General features: G+C 38.8%; 1 protein-coding gene across 3 annotated transcripts in view; it reads right to left on the bottom strand.

The window, feature by feature from the left end:
• Window positions 1-23471, bottom strand: part of si:ch211-241e1.3 (laminin subunit alpha-3) — a 103696-nt gene that overhangs the window by 62076 nt on the left and 18149 nt on the right. For all 3 annotated transcript variants that reach the window (XM_058395024.1, XM_058395025.1, XM_058395026.1), the window contains exons 6-17: window positions 13686-13783; window positions 11519-11634; window positions 9859-9977; window positions 9673-9763; window positions 7537-7668; window positions 6567-6620; window positions 6386-6424; window positions 5007-5141; window positions 2419-2553; window positions 2183-2320; window positions 1814-1863; window positions 1381-1480 (exon numbers count right to left, since the gene is read on the bottom strand). In XM_058395024.1, coding sequence (XP_058251007.1) covers window positions 1381-1480; window positions 1814-1863; window positions 2183-2320; window positions 2419-2553; window positions 5007-5141; window positions 6386-6424; window positions 6567-6620; window positions 7537-7668; window positions 9673-9763; window positions 9859-9977; window positions 11519-11634; window positions 13686-13783 — 1207 coding nt within the window. The remainder of the gene's footprint in view (window positions 1-1380; window positions 1481-1813; window positions 1864-2182; window positions 2321-2418; window positions 2554-5006; window positions 5142-6385; window positions 6425-6566; window positions 6621-7536; window positions 7669-9672; window positions 9764-9858; window positions 9978-11518; window positions 11635-13685; window positions 13784-23471) is intronic.

Here is a 23471-nt window from a genome sequence, read left to right as displayed (position 1 = left end):
ATAAGACAAACATAAATGATGCACCAGGTTAAGATCAGCTGCAGACTACTGACCTGCCTGGAAATAATCCATGTGCTAGTCATGACCTTAATCAAGCTGAACAAAAGAAGAATCTAATAACCACTTATACAGTAATACCATGCAAAATCAGTAGCCAGTAAATTCAGCTTTGACCAAAAGTCTGTGGTTCTTCTAGGAATGACGCCTGCGGCTCTACACTGCAGTGACTAAGAGCTGTGAAATGAATATAAAAAACTACAATATCTCCTCGGTATAAAGTATTATATACAATTTATTAAAGCTTTTAAAATACATTTCATCCTAGTCTTACTCATCTTTAATGTAATCACTCAGATTTTAAAGAATGCATCCACACGTGTTTATTTTGATCGTATCATCGTCAGGTGAAGGATAATGAAAAGCTGCTGAAATTCTGAGTTACAATGACAGAGAAGTGTAAGATTCAGCTACAGGTCCTAACGATATTTCTACTCTGATAATGAAACAGACTCTAGAGTTAAGTGAGAGCAGGAGAGAAGCAGATAAAAAAAACCCACCAAAAACACTGAGGAACATTTCACTGCCTTCTGTACTACATGACGAGTTTAAAACAATGCAATTTCTATATACCTTCTATCTTTATATTTAAATATATTTAAATACCTAATATATTTTAGGGTACCATCTGGTTTAGAGACTTGTGCACTGGTTGTGGAAAATGAAATGAATGGAGTAGAATTGATTTGAATCATTGCAAATAGAATAAAACTGATTTGAATCAATGCCACTGGGATGGCATGGAACTGAATGGAATAGAATTTATTTGGATTAAAACAAATGGATTGGGAACTGTTGTTGTTCTGTCGGCTGCTCCCTAGTCAATGTCACCACAGCGGATCATTTGGTCCACATGTTTCAATTTGGCACAGGTTTAATGCTGGATGCCCTTCCTGACACAACCCTCCCATTTTATCTGGGCTTGGGACCGGCACTGAGAGTTAACACTTCAGTGGCTGGGTTAGTGCCATGCCTAGGAATTGAACCCAGGCCACGGCAATAAGAGCACAGGATGCTGCCGCCGGACCACCAGGAGGCTTTCATTGAGAACTGAATGAAATCGAATTTATGTTAATTGATTTGATTTGATTCGATTCAAAGCCAATTGAATGGAATGCAATGGAATACAATTTATTTAAACCAAAGCCAACAGAATAGAATTTAATTGAACCAAAGCAAATGGAACATCATTTATTTTAGTCAAATGAGATGTGATAGAATTTATTTGAGTCAAAGCTAACGGAATGGAATCGATTTCAATTAATAAAATCAGACTAGACTAGGACTTCAAAGCAGAGAAAATAGAACAGAAGCGAGACGCACCAACGCAGCCAGATGGGTTTTCAGGATCCAGGTTCCAGTAAAGTGGTTTGCAGCGTTCACATTCAGATCCCTCTACATACGGCAGGCAGATACAAGAATCCTAGAAACAAACAACTTATTAAAAAAAGGTTCAACCTCAGCAACACGTTTTTAATCTCTTCATTATCAGTCTTAGTCTGACCAAACTCTTGTCAAAGTTTCTGACCAATCCAATTTACATTAATGTTACCAGCTTAATAAAGGGGAGGATTCCTTCCTGCTGATAAAATCCCCCTTCTGAGTGTTTATAAGGTTATTAACTCATCTACAGACACTTTTTCTAAGCCCGTTCCCATGATTTGCAGTATTTGAGGAATAAGATGCAAAACTCGCTTGTGAAAGACACGTCATTTGTGAAAACACGTCCCAGAAATCTGGAGTTTGAACAACATACTGTTAGAGGATCAACTTCCGACCCTGCTGGATTGCAAGAACCGTCGAGATCTGAAAAAATTATCACACACACACACACACACCTTTCATCACACGGTTTGACAGTGACTAAGGAGAAAAATAAAATCTACACACTCCATGTTTGCCCACTAGTGTAAAGTGTAGACACTACAGTGTTTGTTCAATGAAGCTGCATTCCACTGAAGGTGTGGATCTGTCATTCAGAGAAAAACTTGGATCCATCAGACACACATTCTGTCCATCAACACAACACTAAGAATATTCCAGAAGTGCAGCACATGGTGCATGTGGCAACAAGACGAGCGTGAGATGAAAGTATGCTGCTGTAAATATGTGATTTTGTAATTACCAGAGCAATCAGGAAAGGTCTGGTCAGGTTTGATGCAGCGGTCACACCTGCGCCCCATCACGCCAGGATTACACACGCACTGACCCGTCTGTGGGTCACATGACCCATCAATAGAGCCTTCCCGTGAACAATGGCATGCTGGGAAGAAAATATATCTTGCGATGAACTGAACATCCTAATCATAATACAACAAAGCAACAAATTATTACATACGAAACAAAAAGTACTACACCTACGGGAGCATGACGGATATGTGTAGTATCCCATGGCGCATTGCTCACACTGCAGGCCGATGTAATTTGGTTGACAGTGACACTGACCCGATGGTTCACATGACCGATCAGCCACCCCGGGGCCATCACATCGACAGTCTAAGGAGAAGAGGTACTTTAGCGATTTGATCCAGTTGTGTCACTCTTATTAGGGTAAAATAAGGAAAAGTATGGTAGGCTAAGGTAAGATAAGCTAGTGTAGGGTAGGGTAGGAGACGTTTTGGAAAAATAGGGGTAAGGAATGATAAGGTAGGGTAAGGTAAGGCAGGGTAGGGTAAGAATAGTTACCAAAGAGTAGGGTGAGAAGGATAAGGTAGGGAAGGATAGGGTAAGGTAAGGTAATGGTAGGGTAGGGCAGGAGAAGTTAAGAAGAGTAGGGTAAGGTAGGATAAGGTAGGGTAAGGTAAGGTAAGGTAAGGTAAGGTAAAGTAAAGTAAAGTAAGGTAAGGTAAGGTAAGGTAAGGTAAGGTAAGGTAAGGTAAGGTAAAGTAAGGTAAGGTAAGGTAAAGTAAGGTAAGGTAAGGTAAGGTAAGGTAAGGCAGGGTAGGGTAGGTAGTTAGGGAAAAGTAGGGTAAGGTAGGATAAGGTAGGGTAAGGTAAGGTAAAGTAAGGTAAGGTAAGGTAAGGTAAGGTAAAGTAAGGTAAGGTAAGGTAAGGTAAGGTAAGGTAAGGTAAGGTAAGGTAAGGCAGGGTAGGGTAGGTAGTTAGGGAAAAGTAGGGTAAGGTAGGATAAGGTAGGGTAAGGTAAGGTAAAGTAAGGTAAGGTACATAAGGTTTACATATTTAATTATTTTCATGGTATACAATACCTTCTTTATTGCACCACCTATAATCATTTGCTCATTTGCACTCATTGTATATATGCAAATTATTTATATATGCAAATTATTTATTGTTTATATACTGATTATATATGCTAATTATTTGCACTGCGAAAATGCACTTCTGGTTAGATGCTAACTGTATTTCGTTGCCTTGTACCCACATGTGCAGTGACAATAAAGTTTAATCTAATCTAAGGCAGGGTAGGGTAGGGTAGGGTAGGAGAAGTTAGGGAAGAGTATGGTAAGGTAGGATAAGGTAGGGTGGTAGGGTAAGGTAAGGTAAGGCAGGGTAGGGTAGGGTAGGGGAAGTTAGGGAAGAGTAGGGTAAGAAAGGATAAGGTAGGGTAAGGTAAGGCAGGATAGGGGAGTTACAGAAGAGTAGGGTAAGGAAGGATAAGGTAGGGTAAGGTAAGGTAAGGCAGGATAGGGGAGTTACAGAAGAGTAGGGTAAGGAAGGATAAGGTAGGGTAAGGTAAGGTAAGGCAGGATAGGGGACTTACAGAAGAGTAGGGTAAGGAAGGATAAGGTAGGGTAAGGTAAGGTAAGGCAGGATAGGGGAGTTACAGAAGAGTAGGGTAAGGAAGGATAAGGTAGGGTAAGGTAAGGTAAGGTAGGGTAGGGTAGGAGAAGTTAGGGAAGAGTAGGGTAAGAAAGGATAAGGTAGGGTAAGGTAAGGTAAGGCAGGATAGGGGAGTTACAGAAGAGTAGGGTAAGGAAGGATAAGGTAGGGTAAGGTAAGGTAAGGTAGGGTAGGGTAGGAGAAGTTAGGGAAGAGTAGGGTAAGAAAGGATAAGGTAGGGTAAGGTAAGGTAAGGCAGGATAGGGGAGTTACAGAAGAGTAGGGTAAGGAAGGATAAGGTAGGGTAAGGTAAGGTAAGGCAGGATAGGGGAGTTACAGAAGAGTAGGGTAAGGAAGGATAAGGTAGGGTAAGGTAAGGTAAGGTAGGGTAGGGTAGGAGAAGTTAGGGAAGAGTAGGGTAAGAAAGGATAAGGTAGGGTAAGGTAAGGTAAGGCAGGATAGGGGAGTTACAGAAGAGTAGGGTAAGGAAGGATAAGGTAGGGTAAGGTAAGGTAAGGCAGGATAGGGGAGTTACAGAAGAGTAGGGTAAGGAAGGATAAGGTAGGGTAAGGTAAGGTAAGGTAGGGTAGGGTAGGAGAAGTTAGGGAAGAGTAGGGTAAGAAAGGATAAGGTAGGGTAAGGTAAGGTAAGGCAGGATAGGGGAGTTACAGAAGAGTAGGGTAAGGAAGGATAAGGTAGGGTAAGGTAAGGTAAGGTAAGGCAAGGTAGGGTAAGGTAAGGTAAGGTGGGGTAGGGTAGGGTAGGAGGAGTTAGGGAAGAGTAGGGTAAGGTAGGGTAGAGTAGAGTAACGTAGGCTAGGTTAGGAAAGGAAAGGAAAGTGTTAACAAAATTGCAGACATTAAGTAAAGTTTTATTTTAGTTTCTAGTCTTTAATTTATTTAATTTTTAAAATTGTTTGATCTAAAATAGAAAATGATGAAATGAGATATGCATTAAGCCATTCATTAGATTTAGAACCTTAGTGTCTTGAGTCCATAACACTTTGAGAATTGACTATCCTACCATCCATACCTTTCCAAGTCTAGAAAGAAGTGCATTTTTGTCCCAATATTTACAATTTATCGATTGGTTCATTAGGTTTTACACTGCAGAAGTGAGTGAGCTGTAAGCTGTGCTCATGGTCATGTTTATAAAGTCTGAAAGCTCACAGTAGCAGTACGGGAAGGAGTGATGGCCCGGACGACAGCGGTCACATCTCTGGCCTGTAACCTCAGGACGGCATAAACAGCGTCCAGAAGCACTGCAGATCTCTGGAGCTGTACCAGCGTGCTCACACAAACATGCTGCAAAGAAAAACAAAACTAGTGTATTTCTCTATTCACCGCAGTGTCTTAAAGAAAGTCATGATCATTACTATCATTATTCTAATATTTTTATATCCTCATGCCTGACCAATTGTTCCATGTAAATGTTTTACCAATCACAGGACATGTTTTATTGACTTAAGACCAAACGATTAAACAGTACAGATCAGAGTGACTGTAGTTCTACTCTCATGCCTTTTAAGTTTTAGATCTTCAATGTCAATACAGTAGACTTTACACAATAGGTTTTGTCTTTAGGGCACTGCACAGGAAGTAACCTTGGCAGAGTGAGTGGAGTGTAACAGGCAGTATGTGAGCCAATGTGCCGGCAACAGTCCCTACAAAACAGTCACAGTTGGTGCCCAAAACAATGGATGGGGTGGGGGTGGGGGGATACTTTAGACCTAAGTACTCTGTGGGATTGAGAATTTCCGAGAATTTCCAAAGCCTCTCGTCTGGCAAAGCAGAGAAGTCCTGATGAGGACAGGAATTAACGCGAACGAGCCAACAGATTTTAACAGCAAAGCCATTATACTCATTTTACTGTATGAAAACCAAACAAAGGAGTTTTATATGATTGCAGAGTTTAACCCAAGGCATGAACTATTGCTTAACTTAATTTAAAAGTATAGATTTTATACAGTTACAAAGGCATGAACACTGATCAAGTAAATGGGTTATGATTATATCGTGATCATTTTATATACTATTTTATATAATGCCTCATAAAGCCTAATTATTTATTTCTTTATTTTTTTGGCTTTGGCATTGTGAGATAAATCCGAAAATAAATTGTTTATCCAATCCATAACCTGCAAACAAATTTAAAGTTGGTAAACAGGAAGTGAGGGCATTTTATATAAACGTTTTAAGTTAAGAAACAAGGTTTAACATTTGGAACTGAGCCTTGATACTTTGCTTCAGATTTAGGGAACATACACTGATAGTAGCACACTGGATTGCTATTTTTATTGTTGATAGTTATAAATATTGTCCAGTCCAGTACATGGCAGTATAATTAATACTAACACTTGTCTTACAGCATGATTAAAAATAATCAAGAAGCAATCACTGGAGATCTTTCCAATTACAGTTTATAAAAATCTTGACATGGAATCATTATCCACTTAACGAACTTATAAATAAAGTTATAATGATTCATGAATACAGGCTTTATAGAATGTGTTATTGTCAAGTGATCAGTAAAATCTGTGCACACTTACGCTGGCAGTTGGGTGCACCAAAATACCCCACAGGACAATCTGAGGTAAACAGAGGTCATGTTCATATTTAAAATACAGCCAGTGAATTCTCATAAAAATTGAACCTTTAACATTTAAAGCTTCTTAAATTCCAATGTAGTAATCTCACTGTAGAGTTCATTAAAATATGTCTGATACTTGCCAACAACGTTGCCAGTTGGAGGTTCAGGAGTCCGGATCAGGTGATCTAGATATGCTGAAAGGACAAAGAACTTCCCTGTTAGGTAAAATCAAAGCAATATTTCCATGATAGAACTGTATAGCTCTGCACTAAACATGCTGGAAATGATGTCGTCGTTGTTTGATAGGCCCTCAGTCATTTTTAGCATCTTTAAGTTTTAACTTTTAAGTATTTTATTTTATTTTACTATTAGTCATCCAGCTAAAAACTAACCATCTTACGTACTTTCTCCAAGCATTATAATTGTTCTTATCATTTTCATTATTCTTTAATATTTTTATATTTTAATAATATATTCATTTGCAACCGTAATGAATAATTAGTAATTATTTTATTGACATCAATAATATGAAAACATATACTTACATTGTTTAATTTATTTCTATGCATTTGTTTGTATTTTTAAATCATCAGGTTGTCCAGCAGTTATGTCTAATGCAAACGAACTGATTGGATACTGGCCTGATTGGAATTGATCCAAACAGGATCACGGTCATGGCAAGGTCATACTTTGTCTTTTTGAAGAAACCATAAAAGCTTTATCTTTAGAGACTTTCAGTAGAAAGTTTTAAGAAAGAAAGTTAAAGCCATGAACACTTTCTTTTAAAATAAGTGTTTTTTTTTACTTCAGACCGAATGGAATGAATAATTAATCAGTCTAGAGAGCTCAAGTTGGATGTAATCAGTAAGCTGACTAGCTAGTGCTGCTTGTGTAACTTCCTGCTGAATTACACAACGTGACCCAGCACCTATGAACAGATGTGTTTCCTCTGATGTTATATTTAGAGTATCCGCAATCAGCAAAGAGCTTTCGGGTCTGTTTCCGTTCCTGGATTGCGTAGTGCAAAGTTGAGACTAGAATCGAGACAGGACATCGAGCAATCAGCCATTTGGCACCAGTGATTAGGAAACCTCATTAACAAAGACGTACGAGTGCATTGTGGGTATCCTTGGTAGCCTCTGGCGCAGCGATCGCAGTGTTCTCCGCTGTACTGAGGTTTGCATATACACCGTCCTGAACCCATCTCGCAGCCGCTTGTAATCCTGCCGTCACACCTGCACGCTGTCTCATACACAGCAACACAAGACTGAGACAAAGGTCTGGACAGGTATGTTCTAAAAGAAATGTCTCAAATTTTGAACTTCCTTTACAGCTCCATAAAAGTTATTATTAAAAAAATGGAAAGAATATCATACAACCACAATTCTGCTTAAAGAATTCGCTAAAATTGTAGCTCTAATACATGATGCTGCCACCACCATGCTTCAGTGTGGCTATGATGTTCCATATATTAAGCGTTTGTTTGGGTTTCGGCCAAACAAAACAGGCCCAAAAGTTCAATTTTGTTTTTTATCAGAACAGAGAAAACATAATTCCACAAGTCTACAAGAGCCTACGCAAGTCTGTACCAGTCTCCAAAAGTCTCTAAAAGTCTTACTCTGACTCTTTCCGATTCTCTTTGTACTCACTGCAATGTTAAGACTAAGAATAGATCGATCAGCTGAAGGCGTTTCTTTATTCTGACCTAACATTCAAGCTATTCAAGCATTTTACACTTTATTTAACTCACAGAGTCTTTAATAGTAAGTAAGTAGTACAGGGTGGGGCGCAAAAACTTCCCTTTTTTGAAGGCGAATGAAAGAAAAATTGTGGCTGATAAACAAAATTTATTTTTTGACAATGAAAGAACATAATTTCAAATTTCAAATCATGCTGTTTTAAACAAAATATCTTGAAGGTGGTGGCCACCGTTCTCTATGCACTGATGCAACCGATTTCTGACGTTTCCCTCTACACGTTGAGGGCAATGTTCCCCGGACGGCTCATCTCGATTCGAGGTGACATGCCGTGGGCGGAGCGCTCGCCCGATCTAACGCCCTGTGATTTCTTTTATGGGGTTACCTCAAGGCAGAGGTTTTTAAACATCACCCCACAAACCTGCTTCAGCTGAAGAATGTTATTCGGCAGGAAATAGCCCGAATTCCGGTGGACATGTTGGAACGTGTAGAGGGAAACGTCAGAAATCGGTTGCATCGAGAACGGTGACCACCACCTTCAAGACATTTTGTTTAAAACAGCATGATTTAAAATTTGAAATTATGTTCTTTCATTATCAAAAAATAAATTTGGTTTATCAGCCACAATTTTTCTTTCATTCGCCTTCAAAAAAGGGAAGTTTTTGTGCCCCAACCTGTAGTAAGTAGCCTTTATTTGTCACATATACATTACAACACAGAAATTCTTTCTTCGCATATCTCATCCTTGATGGTTGGGGTCAGAGTGCAGGGTCAGCCATGATACAGCGCCCGCCTGGAGAAGGTTGGGTTAGGGGCCTTGCTCAAGGGTCCAGCAGTGGCAGCTTGGCGGTGCTGGGGCTTGAACCCCGATCAACCCAGAACCCAGAGCCTTAACCACTTGAGCTACCACACTCAATACATTCAATACTTGCCCTTCAGCTGCTTGGAAAATATAAGCAATATTCGATACAATGCCATATTAGTTATATGACTATGATAATCACACAACATTTCATTTACAATGTATACGAACTCACAACCTTCTGAGCAGTAGGCCAACACCTTAACCACTAAGTTACCACATCCCAGTTGTATATAACTAATATCAAACATCTGGCAATAAATAAGAAACCCCTCCATCTGAGATATGTATTATTAATCTTAATATTCTAATGAGCACACAACAAGAAAATCTGCTGCTAACTTTCCTATGTTTACATCCATGGAATTTTTACTATTACCCTTACTACAGAACTGTGTACAGATGTCATCAATATTGTATTGTATTGTCTGTTACATTTCACTGTGAACAGCTGCATTTGGTTAAAATGTCAATAAAAGATTGTGACTCTTAGAGGACATCTCAGAGACTTGTTCCCAGTTCTGAGAAGATCAAAATTTGCCCTCTTCTGGTTGGCAGAAACCCAAGCAAATTTGGAACATTGTTCCTCACAATGAAGTATGGTGGTGGAAGCATCATCTTGACACCTACTGTATCTATGACGTATCTATAAAGCGCATTGACAGCGGAATGCAGAGTGATACATACGGATACAGCCTGTTGGAGACTCTCTGGGAACGCCATGCGGCCTGAAGTAGCCCTCAGCACACACTTCACAATTCACCCCAGCTGTGTTATGCTGAACACACACACACACACACACAATACTTAAGATTAAACAGGATTTTTTACGCAAGAACAAACTATTTATTTTGAAGACTGCAGAATTCCTACCTGGCAGTTAATGCACACGCCTCCACCGTCATACCTGCCGTGTATGTTCAAACTTGCTCTCCGGCGCTCCACCTCAGCATCATAATAACAGTCAGTGGCATGCGAATGGCATTGGCAAGCTGCAGGGTGGGGAAAAAAAAACAAACCATGCTCAAATACATCTAGAGAAATGCCCACAGGACCAGACATCAAGGCAAATTGTTTGCTATTTAAATCATCTGCTTATAAAGAGATTCACACCTGGATCCTGGATCTCTGACCTGACTGAGCACATCTGGTTTCAACATTTAAAGCATGACATGGCATATCTCCTTAATTGACACTCACGCTTGTAAATGATGAGATGAGTTGAATAGACTTACTCGTTCCACTTAAGTGATTCTTGAGTAGTTGAGAAGAAATCCACACATAAAAAAAAAATCATACTTAAGGCTCTATATAAAGCCATGAAGATCCATACTTAAAAAGCCATACTTAAGGATGTGTACTTAAAAATCCATATTTAAAGATCCATACTTAAAGACAGAATCGTAAAGATCCATACTTAAAGAACAGATTCATCATGATCCATACTTATAGATCCACACTGAACAATTAATACATAAAAACAATCAATACATTCTATGTTTATAGGTTTATGCGTGGGAAAACCCTTTACGTGTTGAAATGTTGATGTTTAGTACTACATCTAGTTTTCGTAGTGCTACTATACAGGTTTTTACGGTAATTTAAGAGCCATTTTTATTAAACGGACACCTTTTAATCACTATTCTCCGCTCAATTAGACGAGATTCCAAAGCCCCAACCTTTATGCTAATACACAACCATCGTGCTAGTCATCCTGCGGAACTAGCCGAGGTGAATCTCATCATATAGCTGCCTCGCAATATCGAGTCTAAACTTCTCATTAGTATAACATTTGCTGGAAAATGACGAGTGTAAAAAAGCTAACTCTTTCTGTTATGACTTTAGCTCTATGAGATTAGCTCTATTTCACCTGCGCTAACAACAACAGTATCCACTTATGACTTCAGAGGGAAGAGTAGCCTTGAGTTTCTCATGGGAATAACGGGAAAATTAGCAAACAGAGTCACTAAACACATCACAAGTATTTCAATATAAACATATTTACTGTGCTTCAGGTTCGTTTTCCCTCAAGATTTGATTTTTTTTCTACCCTGAAGATACAGTTTGGCAAACGGGCCTGTGCTTTCTTGCACTAGTCCGACTTAAACAATGCGTCTGAGTAACACTGCTTAAGGCAAGAAAACCCTGCATAATTCCACCACACACACACTCTCTCTCTCTCTTACACACACTCTCTCTCTCTCTCTCTCTCTCTCTCTCTCACCCACACACACACACACACACACACACACACACTGAGACACACACAGAGACATGTACTGCAGCACTTATATCAGTAAGCCTCATTAAATTAGTAATTAGGCATATTGCCTGACAGAAAATAATGTAATGTATAATCAACAAAGCAAATAAATCATTAAAAGCACGCAGTTCTAGGAAAATAATCAACCCCGGGTGCTGTGACTTCATTCTTTTTCCTAATTATTATAACAGCATGTCACCGGAGGTCTGGGGCAGAAAAGCTACTTGCGTTTAATGTTAAATCTCATCAGTGACAGAAACCGAAACTTACGCTCGCACTCGTTGGGACTGTCCGCCGTCCCCGCACGCCACGCCTTCTGATGGTATCCAGGGCAACAGCGGTCACATGACTCGCCGCAGGTGTTGTGCTGACACTCGCACTGGAGTCTGAAGAGAAATAGGATGGTTAGAATTCTGCGCCATGTTTAATGGTCCCAGTCTGTCCCAAATCCCCCAGACCTTTGATTTAATTTGACATAATTGTAGTTTTTTTCCTCCATGAGACATTTTAAAGCATGTACAAAAGCACAAAAAGGATGAATTAGCATGCCAGAGCTATTTTTTTTTTATCAGATTGGAATCGGCTCAAATCCCCAAAAATCCCCACCAAAGACACAGATTCATATTTTCATATCCAGGAGGCGATCTTCAAACGAATTCCTTTACAAATACCATCTCCTGCACGATTAAAGCCCCAGCCCTGCTCTATTAACCCTTTACAATCCAAAAGTATTAGTATTAGTTATTCATACTAAAGCCCATTTAGCCCTGCGCTCATGCTAGCAAGTGACGAATCAAGACGTGTTTCACTTTGTGTATTTTTTTTTTTTTTTTTACCATCCAATAATATTATTTCAGGATTTATTTTTGTATTTTTCCAATAAGAAACAATAGTCATGCACAGCCTACAGCTAAATACAAGATTTATAAACATGCTTATACTCTAGCATGCTAACTTCTGCTACTAGCTACATACACTCACCAGAGGCTACGGTGATCTTTGCTACTTCCTTTCAAGCTTCTCTAATTGACATTTAATAGAATGTCAAAAGACGAAATTGAATTACAATCCACATAGGATCGTTCCGAAGAATTACTCCAGACAGTTGTTTGGACTTGTTGCCTTATAGCTAATTAATACATTCACACTCCACACGTCCATCAATGAGCCTTGGCCGTCCATGACCCTGTCTCCGGTTCACCACTGTTCCATCCTTGGACCACTTTTGATAGATACTGACCACTGCAGACCGGGAACACCCCACAAGAGCTGCAGTTTTGGAGATGCTCTGATCCAGTGGTCTAGCCATCACAATCTGGCCCTTGTCAAATGCGCTCAAATCCTTGTCCATTTTTCCTGCTTCTAACATCAACTTTGAGGACAAATGTTCACTTGCTGCCTAATATATCCCACCCACTAACAGGCGCCATGATGAGGAGATCATCAGTCTTATTCACTTCACCTCTCTGTGGTCATAATGTTATGCCTGATCAGTGTATAGTGAAATTCTTGCGCTATGGTTGTACATAGTAAACAAAATAAAAGTAGCTCTTATGCTAAAGAGCACAAAAAGTGACTAAAGTAAGCAAGTGAAATAATAGTAAAGTCATAAAGTGACACAGAGGGAGATATTGTTCATACAGTGCTCTAAATGATTTAGAGTTAACAAAATAATGATATTCTCTAATGTGAATTTTTGCACACACAAGGACAGCCAGAGGAAAACATCATTAATCCTAAAGCTAAAATGTTCACGCAATTAAGTATTAAGTATTCTGATTATCTGATTACATCTAGACTATGCAAATAAAATAAAGCCTTTAATAAATAAACATTTCTCCATTTACTTAGACCTATTAGGGATTTTTAAAAATATTTTAAAATGAGATTTTTTTTTTAAATGCTCAAATATGTGTTTATAAACATTTCCAAAAACATTTCCAATTTTTTTCCAATTTTTAAATTTATTTATTTATTTTTTTTTTAGGAACTATATTTTTTTTAATATTTTTTTTTATATTTTATATTTTTTATATTTAGGAATTTTTTTAGAAGTGCATTTTTTAAAAATTATCTATCAGTATGATGAAAGAAAATAAGAAGCCGTATAATGTGTTTTGTTTCTAACACAGATGTACTGACAGCAACATCTGGAAAACAAGAATAACACTAGTATTGGGTATCGACTAATAGTCAAGGCTCTTAACTATAAAGAATGTCACAACTGTTACATCCCCCTGACTGATTTATTATACCGTCATCACTAACACCACACATATGCCCTGAACCTGAAGGCTTATCTAAAAAAATTTTTTTTTTTTTTTTAAATGCACTAAATGGCATAAAATGATCTGTTCTCTAAAGTCATGCTTGGTCCAGATGTTGTCCAGGCATGGACATGTTCAGGAGTGTTATCCAAGTGGATGGATTTACTCACTGATCTTGCCGGCCTGGCACTCTCGCTCCACACGTATGGGCATGGCCGTGACACACACACCGCCCTCCGACACTGATGTCTTTAATGCTGTAATAGTACTGCAAGAAGAGAAAGAGAAAGAGGGAGAAAGAGAGAGAGAGTTAAAAATGTGTGAGATCTCAGCTTGCACAAGCTTGAGCACTGATAAGCATTTCTGAAACTAAATTCCTCAATCTAATAAACACATTGTTTATGACATAGAATGACAACACTGAGTGAAATTTTTCCTTCTGGAGTCCCAGGGGACAAGGCAGGGGACACCCTGGACAAGGTACTGATCACATAGCACAAACACACACACTACAAACAATTTCGAGACACCAATTAACCTCTGCATGTCTTTAGACTGAGGGAAGAAACCCTGAGGAAACCCCCCACTGAAGCACAGGGAGAACATGCAAATTCCACACACACACAAACAGAAGAGGCGGGAATCAGACCCACAACCCTGAAGGCAAACATGCTAACCACAATCCTATCAATCATCAGTCAGATACTCTTATATCAGTATCTTGGCGTTAATGGAGATGCATTTTTGGAGTGGAGTGAACCAGAAAATATGTCATTTTTTCCCCCAGGCTGTTTTGGATACAGGATAAAGGATATCTTATGGGAACCTGATAGTGTGTGTGTGTGTGTGTGTGTGTGTGTATGTGTGAGTGTATAGTGTATATTGTATGTGTGAGAGAGAAAGAATTAACGGGGCATTAGGTTCAGATCATTGTGCAATAAGGCTTTATATCCTGTATTTATGCATTACACTGGCATGTGACACTTCTATGTGGTATAAAGAAACAGTTTCAGCATTATTTATTTTCTGGCATTTTACTTTATGTCAAGTTTAAACTGTGTTTAGATGAGGATATTGGGTTTGTGCAATAATATCTGATAGATAATATTTACTTTCTTAAAATAAATGCTTATGGAAGGCTTTGAGTTATTATGAGAGATGCTTAGGCTTGTGCACTCTATTGTTTCTGTTTGTTTTTGTTTTTTTTTCCCATTATGTGTGTCTGTTTCCACTGGATGAAATGCTACTTAAAGGAAAATCTGAAAAGTAAAAAGTGGAAAAATACCCTGGTTACTGTGGCAGGTTAGCGGAGTTATTTTATGAATCATTTAATACATAGGTCAGTGGAAAACTCTATCTCTATCTCAGTCTGTGTGTGTGTGTGTGTGTGTGTTCGCACTCCACCCAGTTCTCTCGTTTTACAGTAGCTGAGTAATCAAAATTGCAACATGTGAGTCCAATAACGTATTTATTATCCCCCACTACAGAGTGCTACTCTGCACTCTCAGAAGATATAAATATATAATATACTAATATACACTGTGTCTGAGTACAACAATTCTTTTAGAAAGAGGGATTCAGTTTCAGACAGTTAGAGCTTGTCATGTTCACACATGTGGGCAAGTTTATGAGACAACGAAATATAGTGTAGAAATCAAACCATGTATTCAACATAGACCGGTCTATCAGAAAGGAATAGGTCACTTAGAGGGTGCTGGTACAGGAAAATAATCAACAACAGCAGGTGCGTTTTTCCTCTTATACAGTACCACAGCACTCTCGGGGCAGTGGTGGCTCAAGTGGTTAAGGCTCTGGGTCATTGACCGAAAGATCGGGGGTTCAAGCCCTAGCACTGCCAAATTACCACTGAACAAGACCCTTAACCATCCCTGCTCCAGGGGGGCTGTATCATGGCTGACCCTGCACAATTGTGTTGTGACATGGTGTGGTGTAATGTATTGTGGTGTAGTGTAATGTATTGTGTTGTGGTGTAGTGTAATGTATTGTGTTGTGGTGTAGTGTAATGTATTGTGTTGTGACATGGTGTAGTGTATTGTGTTGTGACATGGTGTAGTGTGTTGTGGTGTAATGTAATTTTTCGTGGTGTAGTGTATTGTGTTGTGGTGTAGTGTAATGTATTGTGTTGTGGTGTAGTGTAATGTATTGTGTTGTGGTGTAGTGTAATGTATTGTGTTGTGGTGTAGTGTAGTGTGTTGTGGTGTAATGTAATTTTTCGTGGTGTAGTGTATTGTGTTGTGGTGTAGTGTAATGTATTGTGTTGTGGTGTAGTGTAATGTATTGTGTTGTGGTGTAGTGTAATGTATTGTGTTGTGGTGTAGTGTAGTGTGTTGTGGTGTAATGTAATTTTTCGTGGTGTAGTGTATTGTGTTGTGGTGTAGTGTAATGTATTGTGTTGTGGTGTAGTGTAATGTATTGTGTTGTGGTGTAGTGTAATGTATTGTGTTGTGACATGGTGTAGTGTATTGTGTTGTGACATGGTGTAGTGTGTTGTGGTGTAATGTAATTTTTCGTGGTGTAGTGTATTGTGTTGTGGTGTAGTGTAATGTATTGTGTTGTGGTGTAGTGTAATGTATTGTGTTGTGGTGTAGTGTAATGTATTGTGTTGTGGTGTAGTGTAGTGTGTTGTGGTGTAATGTAATTTTTCGTGGTGTAGTGTATTGTGTTGTGGTGTAGTGTAATGTATTGTGTTGTGGTGTAGTGTAATGTATTGTGTTGTGGTGTAGTGTAATGTATTGTGTTGTGGTGTAGTGTAATGTATTGTGTTGTGACATGGTGTAGTGTATTGTGTTGTGACATGGTGTAGTGTGTTGTGGTGTAATGTAATTTTTCGTGGTGTAGTGTATTGTGTTGTGGTGTAGTGTAATGTATTGTGTTGTGGTGTAGTGTAATGTATTGTGTTGTGGTGTAGTGTAGTGTGTTGTGGTGTAATGTAATTTTTCGTGGTGTAGTGTATTGTGTTGTGGTGTAGTGTAATGTATTGTGTTGTGGTGTAGTGTAATGTATTGTGTTGTGGTGTAGTGTAATGTATTGTGTTGTGGTGTAGTGTAGTGTGTTGTGGTGTAATGTAATTTTTCGTGGTGTAGTGTATTGTGTTGTGGTGTAGTGTAATGTATTGTGTTGTGGTGTAGTGTAATGTATTGTGTTGTGGTGTAGTGTAATGTATTGTGTTGTGACATGGTGTAGTGTATTGTGTTGTGACATGGTGTAGTGTGTTGTGGTGTAATGTAATTTTTCGTGGTGTAGTGTATTGTGTTGTGGTGTAGTGTAATGTATTGTGTTGTGGTGTAGTGTAATGTATTGTGTTGTGGTGTAGTGTAATGTATTGTGTTGTGGTGTAGTGTAGTGTGTTGTGGTGTAATGTAATTTTTCGTGGTGTAGTGTATTGTGTTGTGGTGTAGTGTAATGTATTGTGTTGTGGTGTAGTGTAATGTATTGTGTTGTGGTGTAGTGTAATGTATTGTGTTGTGGTGTAGTGTAATGTATTGTGTTGTGACATGGTGTAGTGTATTGTGTTGTGACATGGTGTAGTGTGTTGTGGTGTAATGTAATTTTTCGTGGTGTAGTGTATTGTGTTGTGGTGTAGTGTAATGTATTGTGTTGTGGTGTAGTGTAATGTATTGTGTTGTGGTGTAGTGTAGTGTGTTGTGGTGTAATGTAATTTTTCGTGGTGTAGTGTATTGTGTTGTGGTGTAGTGTAATGTATTGTGTTGTGGTGTAGTGTAATGTATTGTGTTGTGGTGTAGTGTAATGTATTGTGTTGTGGTGTAGTGTAGTGTGTTGTGGTGTAATGTAATTTTTCGTGGTGTAGTGTATTGTGTTGTGGTGTAGTGTAATGTATTGTGTTGTGGTGTAGTGTAATGTATTGTGTTGTGGTGTAGTGTAATGTATTGTGTTGTGACATGGTGTAGTGTATTGTGTTGTGACATGGTGTAGTGTGTTGTGGTGTAATGTAATTTTTCGTGGTGTAGTGTATTGTGTTGTGGTGTAGTGTAATGTATTGTGTTGTGGTGTAGTGTAATGTATTGTGTTGTGGTGTAGTGTAATGTATTGTGTTGTGGTGTAGTGTAGTGTGTTGTGGTGTAATGTAATTTTTCGTGGTGTAGTGTATTGTGTTGTGGTGTAGTGTAATGTATTGTGTTGTGGTGTAGTGTAATGTATTGTGTTGTGGTGTAGTGTAATGTATTGTGTTGTGGTGTAGTGTAATGTATTGTGTTGTGACATGGTGTAGTGTATTGTGTTGTGACATGGTGTAGTGTGTTGTGGTGTAATGTAATTTTTCGTGGTGTAGTGTATTGTGTTGTGGTGTAGTGTAATGTATTGTGTTGTGGTGTAGTGTAATGTATTGTGTTGTGGTGTAGTGTAATGTATTGTGTTGTGGTGTAGTGTAGTGTGTTGTGGTGTAATGTAATTTTTCGTGGTGTAGTGTATTGTGTTGTGGTGTAGTGTAATGTATTGTGTTGTGGTGTAGTGTAATGTATTGTGTTGTGGTGTAGTGTAATGTATTGTGTTGTGACATGGTGTAGTGTATTGTGTTGTGACATGGTGTAGTGTGTTGTGGTGTAATGTAATTTTTCGTGGTGTAGTGTATTGTGTTGTGGTGTAGTGTAATGTATTGTGTTGTGGTGTAGTGTAATGTATTGTGTTGTGGTGTAGTGTAATGTATTGTGTTGTGGTGTAGTGTAATGTATTGTGTTGTGGTGTAGTGTAATGTATTGTGTTGTGGTGTAGTGTAATGTATTGTGTTGTGGTGTAGTGTAATGTATTGTGTTGTGGTGTAGTGTAATGTATTGTGTTGTGACATGGTGTAGTGTATTGTGTTGTGGTGTAATGTAATGTTTCGTGGTGTAGTGTATTGTGTTGTGGTGTAGTGTAATGTATTGTGTTGTGGTGTAGTGTATTGTGTTGTGGTGTAGTGTAATGTATTGTGTTGTGGTGTAATGTAATTTTTCGTGGTGTAGTGTATTGTGTTGTGGTGTAGTGTAATGTATTGTGTTGTGGTGTAGTGTAATGTATTGTGTTGTGGTGTAGTGTAATGTATTGTGTTGTGACATGGTGTAGTGTATTGTGTTGTGGTGTAATGTAATGTTTCGTGGTGTAGTGTATTGTGTTGTGGTGTAGTGTAATGTATTGTGTTGTGGTGTAGTGTATTGTGTTGTGGTGTAGTGTAATGTATTGTGTTGTGGTGTAGTGTAATGTATTGTGGTGTAGTGTAATGTATTGTGTTGTGGTGTAGTGTAATGTATTGTGTTGTGACATGGTGTAGTGTATTGTGTTGTGGTGTAAAGTAATGTTTAGTGGTGTAGTGTATTGTGTTGTGGTGTACTGTAGTGTAGTGTAGTGTAGTGTAATGCTCTGTTGTACAGTGTGTTGTAGTGTAGTGTGTTATGGTGTGATTTAGTGTAATGTACTGTATATTGCACTAACTTTAATGTAAGCAAGATTTTAAAGTAACTACATGGCAACAATGGCAAGCTTTAACTGGTAATCTCTAATTTCTTTATTAATCAGAGAAAAACATCTCTTATATTTATCCTCTGCAGGTTATTTTTAATGCTCTGGATCATCTCCTGTGTCTCTGGAGTCTCTGCGTTTCTTGTCTTTGTCACACTGAAATATCCCCCAGTAGCCTCGCTGCTCCTGTCCTCCATCACAGAGCAAATAGATTTACAATCTGTTTCTCGGCTAATGAATAGTTCCACACTGCTCATGCTTTTTTTCTGAAGCACAGAGATGAAGACACCTCACTTACTAAGTGCCCGAGCAGGTCTAAACACTGCGCTCGAGTGCACACATTACTCTGCACTCGGCTTGGCACGAGGCTCTCTCTGGCACTCATCCCAGCATGAAGGAATTTTAGAGAGGAGGAGAGAGACAGCAGAGGCCAGATCACGTCCTGTCATTAAACAGAGACATAGCACCTGAGGGAGGAGTTTTCCTCTCAGGCACATGCACACTACACACCATGTAGAAAGTGTAAATTCATCGTGCGAGGGTTAGTTGAGGTCGGACGTTAAGTGCTGGCAATATTTCCTGTACATCATTCTCAAAAAAGTGGAGAGGAAACTTGCCTTTGCATGGCGCTTCAATTGAAAGTGACTCAGACCTTCAAGAACTCACAAAAACTCATAAACACTAAATGCTCCTCGGCTTTATGATGATTTAATGATAGTGTGACTGTATCTTAGTGTGCGTTCAAGTCCTCCTGGGAATTTCGTATTTTTACGAGTTGGGAAGTCGTAATTATGACATCAGGTGCATTCAGGTCACTTTGGTTTAGAGCAAGATGGAGCTTTTGGTCAAAAACTTTAGTGAGAAAATAATAGAAATTGGACAAAACATTCACCTGACTCCTTTATGAGTCCTACACACACACACACACACACATCAGATTCTACATACCAACATTCTAATTGAAAATGAGTGTCCTGTTAATCATGTATACATTTTTTTATACCATACACATACTTCTGCCTACCAATCCACTGTCCAGCTATCATATTCAAAGACAGCCAGACTTCTGGAATTTTCTAGAGGGTCTAGAGAAAGAAGTAATAAGACTTATCAGCAACAGCATATGGGAGATATTCTCTCTCTCATTTACTCAACACTAACTGCTTCAAACACAATTCTAATAACCTTTAATAACCTTTAATAACCTATGATTCTTCTCTTCAGTGACTGTACCAGACTCTCTAAAGCACATTGTGTAGCATCTTTGGAAAGAACCTGCACAGAGAAAGCCAGTCAGATCACAGCTTTCGGTCACTCGGTCACTTCCTCACCAGCTGATCTGGTTTAATTACTGCTCCCAGGCCCGAGCTGAGCAGAGAGCATCCTGGGATACGGCTTAACTGAAGACAGAAGGGAAAAGCCTTGCAGTCTGTCTTACAGGATAGCTGGTATGTTTAATTACCTCCATGCTAATTACACTATAGGATCATGTTCCCTGTGTTCCGGATTGTACGTCTCTGTATATCTGTACAGGACATAGCTGTTTCTCCCGAGTCAGAGAAAGAGAGAGAGAGAGAGAGAGAGAGAGAGAGGGGTTTATTTTATACATTTTGTATATGTAAATAATTGCCCTCACATAACCGTCACTTACTGTACTTTTGTACTCCTACACTTACATCTTATAATTTTTCACTGTTCTTTTTATCTATCTATCTATCTATCTATCTATCTATCTATCTATCTATCTATCTATCTATCTATCTATCTATCTATCTATCTATCTATCTATCTATCTATCTATCTATCTATCCTTTCTGACTTGATGCTTGGCAATACTGTGTGCTAACAACCATACCAATAAAGTACTTTAAAATTGAAACAGAGAGAGAGAGAGAGAGAGACACAGAAAGACAAACAGACAAAGTGAAAGAAAAGAGAGAGAGAGAGAGAGAGAGAGAGAGAGAGAGAGAGAGAGAGAAATAGACAGATGGAGAGACAGGCAGATAGAGTGAGAGACAGTGAGAGAGAGTGAGATAGACCAGATAGACTGACAGAGAAACAGAAAGACAAACAGAGAGAGACAGACAGACAGAGGGACAGAGAGAGAGAGAGAGACAGACAGAGAGACAGAGAGAGAAAGTGTAAACAAAATGAACAAAAAACTAAACACTAAACCCAGCAGATGAGCATATCCTCAACCTTCAGAGGGAGAGAGAGAGAGAGAGACAGAGAGATTCAGATGCCTCCCTGATAGGTGAAGTCAGTTTTATCTCTTGTTTATTCAGCTCACTTCAAAATCTCTGATCTACTCTGATCCATTGTGTGGAGCATGTAAAACACACACACACACACACACACATACACACACACATACACACACACACACACACATACACACACACACACATACACACACACATACACACACACATACACACACACACACACATACACACACACACACACACACACACACATACACACACACACACACACACACACACACATATACACACACACACGTGCTTGTGTTATGACTTGTGACCCTGTTCATGATAAGTGAAGGAAAACCTGGTCTATACTGGAGAAGAATGATGTCAGCTGTCACAGCCTGCATCACTGCTCAGAGATAAGCACCTTTAATACAAACACACGATAAAGCAGAAAAGTGAATAAACCTTTAGTTTAATGGCTCTGAGACCAGGATGTGAGAGAAAAGAGCTGATTTAAGGATTTGTGATGATGAATCATTGTTTATAGTTGGATTCTCAGTGGATATAGAAGCATTTCACACAGTATTTGCTGTAATTATGTCATCTTAATACTACAGAAGAATAATTTACTGCATCTGTACTTTACCCGAGTGCATGAGAGGATTCATTCTCTGTTTGTAGTTTTTTACTCATTCAGTTTCCTTCACATTGTCCATGTATTTGTTAACAAATCTCCAACATCTGGACTGAAATCTTTTATAGATATTCTAGTGAAAATGAATAGGAGTTCCTTGAAGTCACTTTTGCCCATGAGAGAGATGGAGAGAGGGAGCGACAGAGAGAGAAAGAGATATGGAGAGAGGGAGCGACAGAGAGAGAAAGAGATATGGAGAGAGGGAGCGACAGAGAGAGAAAGAGATATGGAGAAACTGAGGGACAGAGAGAGTAAGAGATATGGAGAGAGGGAGCGACAGAGAGAGTAAGAGATATGGAGAGAGGGAGCGACAGAGAGAGTAAGAGATATGGAGAAACTGAGGGACAGAGAGAGTAAGAGAGCTGGATAGAGCGAGAGACAGAGGGTAAGATAGTTGGAGAAAGTGAGAGACCGAGAGAGTGATGGAGAGAGTAAGGGACAGAGAGAGAAAGAGTGATGGAGAGAGTGAGGGAGAAAGAAAGATGGAGAGAGAGAGAGAGAGAGAGCAGCAAACTATTATTATTATTATCATTAATCATTCTATCTATCTATCTATCTATCTATCTATCTATCTGTCTGTCTGTCTGTCTGTCTGTCTGTCTGTCTGTCTGTCTGTCTGTCAAACCATCCATCCACACATCTACTTATTTATTTATCTATCTCTCTGTTTCCGTTTATCTATCTGTCTATCCAACCATCCATTCAATAATCTATCTATCTATCTATCTATCTATCTATCTATCTATCTATCTGTCTATCCAACCATCCATTCAATAATCTATCTATCTATCTATCTATCTATCTATCTATCTATCTATCTATCTATCTATCTATCTATCTATCTATCTATCTGTCTGTGTCTATCTAGCTAGCTAGCTATCCTTTCATCCTTCTTCAATCCCTTTCTTTAATTCTTCCATTCCACCCTTCTTTCTGTCTTTCTTTCTCTTTCCATGTTTCCTTTCTTTTAATTTTCCTTCCCCATCTCTCTCTCTCTCTCTCTCTCTCTCTCTCTCTCTCTCTCTCTCTCTCTTCTACTCTTCGTTACTTATGTCTTTTTACAATTCCTCTTCCTTTTTTTGCCTGTTCTCCCTTTCTCTCTCTCTCTCTCTCTCTCTCTCTCTCTCTCTCCCATTTTTTATTCCTTTTACACTTTCATCCTTATCTATCTATCTATCTATCTATCTATCTATCTATCTATCTATCTATCTATCTATCTATCTATCTATCTATCTGTCTGTCTGTCTGTCTGTCTGTCTGTCTGTCTGTCTATCAATCAGTAATATATATATACATTTTATCCAACCACAAGTCATCCTTCCTCAAAGAATATTTAAGATTTAAGATACTAAATAAGAAAAAAAAACAAAGAAACAATAATAATAATAAAAATATTTTAGTAAAGTCTGACTGCTTATCGCATCATTTGGACTCAATGCCTCTGCAGGGTGTTGACTGCAAACCCTGTGTTAAAGCAAGGGGGGGTCAGGGGGGCAATTTATCACAATATTGATATATTTCCATCATACTGCTGTATTGCTCCAGAGAACTGAACTGATTTTATACTTTCATTTTGC

Source organism: Hemibagrus wyckioides, linkage group LG07 (assembly GCF_019097595.1).
Source record: "Hemibagrus wyckioides isolate EC202008001 linkage group LG07, SWU_Hwy_1.0, whole genome shotgun sequence".
Taxonomy (NCBI): Eukaryota; Metazoa; Chordata; class Actinopteri; order Siluriformes; family Bagridae; genus Hemibagrus; species Hemibagrus wyckioides.
The sequence above is the reverse complement of the archived record's forward strand: the minus strand, read 5'-3'. Positions and strand labels throughout refer to the sequence as shown.